Below are 8,222 nucleotides of genomic sequence, written 5' to 3' on the forward strand. Positions count from 1 at the left end.
GACAGAACAGAACAAAACTGTCTTCTGTATGCATGCACAGTCACACCTCAACACACACACACACACACACACACACACACACACACACACACACACACACAGCGCACACACACAGCAATAGTCCCACATCCCTTATCTTCACTTTCTCGAGGCTACGATGTACCCATTGCCAGATAGAAGAGAAGGTAACATTTCTAACAAAGTAATTAGCCCATGACTAACCCCACAAATGACAAAACATCTGGTGTCAGCATTCCTAGATTCCTATCTTATGACTATAAGAACTTAAATTAGAAACCATGTTCTACACATTACACTGACAGGGAGTGGGATTTTCTGCCATGGACTGTTTCCTATTTGATGCTTCTCTGATCTAATTTTATTCAAAAAAAAGACTGCATTTCTTAAAAATTCTAATGAAGGTAATGTACACACATACACACAAACACATAGAGAGTGAATTTTGTCATTTCTATTGCACAGTAGTAAACATGTACTTGTCATATTATAAAATGATCTGTGGTGGAATGTAGCAGTGTATTTTTTTAACTGAGCAAGCACATGGAATAGAAAAATGTGGTGAGGCCATTCATGACAAAAGAGAGTCAGACATGGATCCCTTTGTGTGCAAGGACTTCATCGTCAATGATTTTAAGAACGACTGAATTTCTTACAATTCCCTTGGCCAGTTTGCTTGGCTGGGGTCTGATAGCATACCTAGTAGTAGGTCACTGTTGCTGTTAGGATCCTGGAGAATCCACTTAGAGATAACAGTACTGGTTTGCAATATCAGGCAACTGCCTGAAGAGAGATGTATGGAAAAACATACTCATCCTTGGGCTCTACCTCATTTTATTGCATCTTCAGGGATAATGCTTCAGGTTAAGTCTGGATACTAGTGACAGAAAACCCAAACTGTTGACTTAATCAGAAAAGTCAATTTATTTGTCCATCCTATAAAAACAGAAAGAGCTCAGAGCTCGATGAAAGGTTCCCTGTGCTCTGTGAAGTCTTTGTAACGGATGTTCTCTCGAACTCACCCTGTCTTCTTCAAGGTGATAGATTCCCTTTTTATGGAGCAAGGTGACAACTTTCACATGCCAGAAAGCAAAATAGAATAAAGGGTTAAAAGGAAAGATCTCAGGAGCTGCTTCATGATATTTTTGCCTTAATAGCTTTGGTCAGGACCTCACCATGTATCTTTTTACTAGCATGTAAAGGAGATGAGAAAATGAACTCTTCCTGCTGGCTGAACATGGTTGAACTCAACCCTCTACCAGATGAATGATGGGAAGAATAGATACTGGGAGAAAGTTTCTACCCCAAGGTCTTCCGTGTCTGTTATTAACAACGCCATAGAATCAGCGGGTTAAATGTTAGAGCTATACGAACCACAGTGCTCACTGAGGAGAATTGTGCAGCTCCGATGGAGAATGAGGGCTGTGACTCTAGAGTTTCTCAGATGCAGAGGAAAGAGAGCATCAGTGTCTTTCTCTTATTCACAGGAAAGTGAGCATCAGTGCCTTTCTCTTATTCACAGGAAAGAGAGCATCAGTGCCTTTCTCTTATTCACTGCAATGTCTTGTGAGTGATGTATTCAGCTTATTGAGCAATAGTAACTAATACTTCAGAACTACTTGATAAGGAATACAATCAATTCTTATTATTGAAACTGTAGAGTGAAAAATTGAGTACACAGTTGCCAGCATCTACATTGTACCTCTCTACAACTTGACTTTCCCTATTGAAAGTAAGCCGAGATATACATGCTTGACTGTGAGTAAGGGTGAGTCTTAACAAAGTGTCTGAATTTAGCTCAGCAAATGTTTTGGATTTTCCATGTTTCCTTATGCTTCGTTGACATAATCCTGTAAGCTCTGTACTGTTTTTGTAAACTCCTACTTATTCATATTGCTTTTCATTAGGAACATATTTATATGAGTGCCTTCCCCTTCCTGTTATTGTAACAAAATGGGAATTGGGCCATCCTCGGATGGGTAGGACTTGGGTGGCACCGTGCAACGTGTTTGCTATTTGCCTAAGGAATGACAGACAGCTCTGAATCTCAGAACTAATGTCAATCAAAGTGAAAAAGTCTGGCATGTTTCTCATTTCGAAATGGTGACAGGAGAGTGGTGGGTAAGAAGCACAGCTTGATATTCCAACTTGGATGTGACAGTTTTCTTGTGATTACAAACAGCAAAGTCATTGTATTGAGAGATATTTGTGTGCCAACTCTTAAATGCTCTTTTGCTTCTTTTTCTTTCCTTCTCTAAGCCCCTCCTCTGTTCTGTGGCTTTTCTTTTGTAACTCCTCCAGACTACAGCTTTGTCCCCCCTTCTTCCACTCCTTTCTGGTCAGGTACTGCTTACTGCTTTTATATGTCTCTACAACTTGCTTCTATGTGCAAATCCAGTATTTTGGCTTCTGTGTATGGCTTCCCATGTAAATTCATCTCCTCAAACACAGTCCCTGTTGTTCCATTACACCATTCAAGTCACTCTTCCCTGGCTATAGCATCATTGTTTGCCATGGCATTGTGTGTGTGTGTGTGTGTGTGTGTGTGTGTGTGTGTGTGTGTGCCATAAACTTCAATGTGACATTTTATATTTTACCATGTGTCAGTGTGGAGAGATGGGTGAGGGAATGGGAATTTAAAGGGAGATGAACTACTCTGAGCAATCATCCGTCTTGTCTGAAAGACTAGAAGTCATAGTGGAGAAAAATTCAGTTTTTGTGCATTTCCATGAAGAAAATAAAAAGGACCCAAAAGTCTCAACTTCCCCTCCAAAGAGAAGAATAAGATTCAGTATGCATTTCTTGAATTGAGGAATCATCTCCACCGTTTCTATAGCTCTTCAAAATGTCCAGGCATTTTGATCTGAATTTCTGTCATTACCTGGAGAGTTAAATGACATTTATATGGCTCTGAGCCTAGATAAGTACATTTTCTGGTGGGTTTTTTAAAAATTAACCTGTAAGTCCCTATAGAACATAGAATTCTGAAATAGGCCTTAGAAGTCAGCTAGTACAAACCTTTCGTTTTATAGATGAGAAAAATGTGGCCTAGAGGGGTTGAGAGGCCTGTGCGAGGTCACACAGTCAAGTCTACAATTGGGTTTCTCCATCACAGGGGTGTTTTTATGTGCACTGACTTTAAGAACAGTGCCTTGGCAATGGGACCATTTTCAGGAAGGAAACCATTAAAGTGGTTTGTGTCCTGAATGGTAAAATAAAATGACCTATTTTTACTCCCTTTACGGTTCTGAAATCTACAGTATTGCCATTCGTTTATCTTATGATGGACACCTGGAGACTTTAAAAAAGGCTGTCATTATAAAGCCATGAATGATAGGCCTGAGGTCCCTGTTGCCAAGCAGGTGGACTGTTCCAGGGTGGCATGGGTCATTATGAGCTACCTGGGCACTGGGAACTGCTGTAATACAGATGGATGGCGTTTCCATTTGTTGCTTTTTCTTACACTTAAGTTCCTTTACCATTTAAGATTTATAAAGTCCCACCAGTCTCAGGGGAGCTGTTCTCAGAATCATAGCACATATAATTGAAAACACTTTATGACGCCCACAGAGCAACAGGTGGAGAAGTTACTACACAGCCTGTTAGGAAGCACCAGAGACCAACAAACGTGCACAGCCTGAATGGAGAGTCCTTTTCAGACAGGGCTGACTCCTCTCCTGCCACCAGGGATATTAAACAAACAGAGGATCAAGCAAAGCAATGGTACCTTGGTCCTGGATTTTGGTTAGACAGTGCAGTAAACATTTCAGTGTTTCCATGAAAAGAAGAAGTTGGCGTGCATGTCCTCACATATACAAAATCATATGTGAAATAATAACTTGGTTGACCCCAGACGGTTTAAACATAAAAAGGTTGACTGGGGAGGAGACTGTCACTTACTTAGAAGTGATGAGATTGATTTCATAGACTTTATCAGAGCCCAGAATTCAGTTACTCAGAATTTAGTCAAAGAAGTTACCAGGTGAAAACCAGAAAGCTTCACCCCAGAGGTTCTATTGAGAAACAGAATATAGTGTCCTCAGTTGTAAGTTTATGTTAAAGTTACCTCAAATCCATTCACATAGTCATTTCCATTTGGCGTGGCTTTACAGAAGCTTTATGACGAGTGTCAAAAGCAGAACAGTGGATATTTAACTGTCTGGAATGAACTTGATCATACCTGATTGGATTGAAACAGCAACTGTGCTGCTTTCAAACTCCTGCTGTCATTGTCACTAATCTGTAAGGAAGTCACAGCCCTGCATTTGATAGCACCAATAGCAATGGTCTCATTAGGTTCTGACGGCTGGATGCAACCGACTTCACACTAACTCAGACTCTGCCTTGTTTCTTTACAGTGCTAAGTCCCAAAGTTCTGGGCATTGCCATCGCTCGGTATGACTTCTGTGCAAGAGATATGCGGGAGCTCTCCCTATTGAAAGGAGACATGGTGAAGATTTACACAAAGATGAGTGCAAATGGCTGGTGGAGAGGAGAAGTAAATGGCAGGGTGAGTTGGCCCTTCAATTGTGTCAGTTCTTTGTGAATGAGAGGGCTGGACAATCACTGGCATGATAATGTTGTGAACTTGTCCTTTCAGCAGTCTGGCTGCCAAGGACTGGAGGCATGCATTGCCATTCAAAATGGCTTGGGTCAATACAGTAGGGGCCACGAGTTGACTGGCACATCAGAAGAGTTGAGCGGTCTTTTTGTCAGTAGTTAAGCACCACTGTATGCAGTTTATATAAGCATCAAGCATTTCCAAAAGCTCCCAATCCCTGTTGGAAAGACTGGGACGGAGTACCTCTGTTTTTCATCCATATCCTGTCCTACCAAAGAGATAGAATCATGGTGCTGAGTCCCATATTGCCCTGATATGTGTATTCATTTGTGAGCTAGTGGATTAGAGCCCTGTTTAAGCTCATTTTATTACTAGGTTTCTATCACTATCTTTATGAGGCCTATCCCTGTCCTTGCTGTTAAGCCAATGTTCCCACAGTAAGCATAAAACCCCAGCATAATTAGTGTGTTGGGAAAATAAGGAATTTTCTGTCTGTAGAATCCTTTGAAGCACTAGAGGTGTTGATAAGTCTGTTCCTTATCTCCCGTAGGTGGGCTGGTTTCCATCCACGTATGTGGAAGAAGACGAGTAAAGTCCAATCCAGAGTTGATCCTGCACCAAAATCTCAGGCAACACAGACAGAAACCTGCACGCCATTATGAGTTAACTCAAGTGTTTAGAAAGCAGCGTTCTTGGCTGTTCAACACCCTCTTTTCTCTCTTCCTAAGTCTTAACGCTGGGATTTCTAAAGATTCTGGTACTGACAGATTAATAGCTTGCCTAGAGCAGTGCAAGAAACAACCTGCCTGCCTATCATTGTCAGGAACCAGGGCAAAGCCAACCGCTTTCCTTCCCCAAAAGAGTCCTGCAAACACATCAGGTTTCTCTTCGTTGGGCCAGACACCATGGATCCAACTGTTAGGAAATGCTTCCTGCATATTTACTTTGTTCTTACAGTTTTTGATGATACAAAGAAATACAAGTTTAATTTTGCTTTTTCCCAGCATGAAGAAAAAGTAGAGTCTGCCATCTGGGAAAGATCCAGCTTGCTGGAGAGATCCAGCATTTCTCGTCTTAAATTGTTCAACAGGTGACTCACTGCCTGGCAAACACTTTTATCCCCAGATGTTACTCATGATAAAATAAAAGAGCCTCATGCTCAGGTTTGCATCATAAGTGATAAATTACAGAGAGGGTTTTAATTATTCATTTGATGTCCTGATTATATTTCCACACTTCTTTATAAAGAAGAAAAAGAGAAGCACTTGAAAGGAAGTGTCTTTGTATGAAAGCCTCGCAGTTTTTGTGGTTTCAGAGGGTGTTTTGGAAATGTCATGCCTGACAAGGAATCGTGGCCGGGCAGATCATGCTTGGTTGCCAGGAATCCCAGAGGTAGAGGTGTTTACAGAGACAGATCAAGTGCTGTAATCAATCCATAGGATATCACTATATAGCTGCAATAGCTATGAACACAAGCCTTCCTTCTCTCTAGAGACCCGAGGCATAGTTGCTGATTTCCACTGTTTTTTATTTTTTTTTAATGGTAGCACAAAAGAGCTTTATTGAGGATTTGGGAAGAAAGGCACACCGAGTCATTCATTTCTTTCTGAGACAGAAGGAACCTGATTTCTGTGTTCTCATGGCTCCTCTGTTTTCCCTTCTGAAGCCTTTCTTGCTATGTCTTAATCAGTAGGAAGATCCACTTTGCAGCATGTTTCTTTCTCCAAGCTTTCACTGTGTTCCACGAGGAGTCTAAGTATCTTCCTCCTGAGATGCGTGGAGTCCCTAGTTGAGGCTGACAAGTTAAGATACTAACTTGCCCTTCCATGGTAGAGTATTTCTTTGGTAGCAGTAGCTATGTTCTGTCAAGATTCAGAAAATGTTTCTGCTTGGATAAAAGATAGAGGTATTTTTATCTTAGAAGTGATCTCTAAGTGTCTCTGATACCAGATTTTTGGGGTCACCTCTAACATGAAAGGGCTGAGGCAACCTGTCCTCTCCTGTCTCACAGGAGTGCCAGAGCCTGTTTCGTGGACACATCTCCCTGGAGGAGACCCCATCGGGGCTAGGACTTTTCATTTAAATAGACTCAAGACCTTTACCTCAGAATTATGTAAACTGTGATTGTGTTTTAGAACAATTGAGCTTTTGTATATGTGTAAATGGTGATGAAAATGTATTTTATAAAATGTCTGTACAGTGAACTTGTGCTGACAAGGTCTACTCTTGGAATGGATTCCTACCTTTAAGGTCTTATCTGTGTCTTGGGGATGTTTTGTATGTTAGTGTCGGCAAGTGTTGCTATGGAGAGTACAGCTTCCCACAGGTTGAAACACTCCTGTGTACAGTATTGTAGCACGTATTGTTTATTTCAGTCAATAGACTCCCTGCCTCACGAGTGCAATGTGGTCTTCCTGTTGCATTTCATTGGCCTCAGAGTTTCATAGCGGAGGACACAAGAGCCTCTCTTCATGACATTACCAATGATGACTTTGTCTACATTTAATACTTTGTATTGGAGATTTTAAATGCCATGACCTGTGTAGATTTCTAATACCAAAGACAGACATAAATGTTTTCCATAGACTTTGTCTTGCCTGTCTGTAGCCCCTGTGTAATATGGTGAGTTAGAATGGCATTTTACTTTGTAATATTTTGTAAATATGTCAATAAAATAGTTACTACTTGCATTAAGAGTATTTCTTGTGTGTGTGTGTGTGTGTGTGTGTGTGTGTGTGTGTGTACGCACATGGGTGCACATGCACGCATGGGGTACTAGGGATAGAACCCAAAGGTCTTCTGCATTCTATGCAAACAGTATGATTTCTTGAAGGTTGAAGGTTTTTATCTTTGAATGGTCTTATACCACAGATTCCAACCTCATAATTAGCTAAGGAGTACTAACCCTGATTTTGGTTGGGTTTAAGTTCAGAATTTCTATCAAAATTATCATAAGCTAAACTCTGCATTTGCCAGTAGCATCTATTCCGAACACTAGTGAGGTATTATATGGTATACTAAAACCCTTATGTGCAGTTAAAGCTACCCCATTATCCTGCATCATTGCTATTTTCAGGTGAGGATGCTGTGGCATATTATTAGGTTACAACATTCCAGAGGTCACATGGCTGGTAAGTAGGTGACAAGACATGAGCCATCTGGCTGTTACCGGTATAATCATTACCGCATTCTTCCACACTTTATAGAGGAAAAAGATAAGAGTATTTTGAAGCTCACACTGCCACGAAAAAGCTATTTGATAAATAAATAAGGATGTAGATAGCTGGAAATGTGTTCAGAATTAAGTTATTCTGCTCCTCCTAGTCCCTAAAACCAACTTTTGTCGTTATCATCACTGTCATTCTCAAGTAGACGATTAGATAGTTACTGTCTAACTTTTTAATTCCCTAAACATAATTCAGACTCATTTATTAGATTGAAGTGGAAAGTCTGTAGGTTCTAAATGAATCCCTCTGAGAAGGGAGTTGAATCAACTGATGTCCCAGGAAGACAGAGTTTCTGTATGAATTAGATCTGAGTTCAGACCTAGTTCTGCCACTGGCTTTCCAGAGTAAATATTTCTTTATTTATGATAAATGATAATTATATGAGAGCTGAAGAAGAAGAAGACAACATATGAAAA

At 40.6% G+C, this 8,222-nt stretch overlaps 1 protein-coding gene across 2 annotated transcripts in view; it reads left to right on the forward strand.

Annotated features, from left to right (window-relative positions):
• Vav3 (vav guanine nucleotide exchange factor 3) overlaps positions 1-7,269 on the forward strand; it is a 335,600-nt gene extending 328,331 nt beyond the window's left edge. For both annotated transcript variants that reach the window (XR_015661543.1, NM_001191714.1), the window contains 2 exon segments: positions 4,377-4,528; positions 5,130-7,269. Coding sequence is in view for 1 of the 2 variants with exons in the window: in NM_001191714.1 (NP_001178643.1) it covers positions 4,377-4,528; positions 5,130-5,171 (194 nt within the window). In the remaining variant the exon portion in view is untranslated.
• The last annotated feature ends 953 nt before the right edge of the window (positions 7,270-8,222 follow it).

Source organism: Rattus norvegicus, chromosome 2 (genome assembly GCF_021556685.1).
Source record: "Rattus norvegicus strain SHRSP/BbbUtx chromosome 2, alternate assembly SHRSP_T2T, whole genome shotgun sequence".
Classification (NCBI taxonomy): domain Eukaryota; kingdom Metazoa; phylum Chordata; class Mammalia; order Rodentia; family Muridae; genus Rattus; species Rattus norvegicus.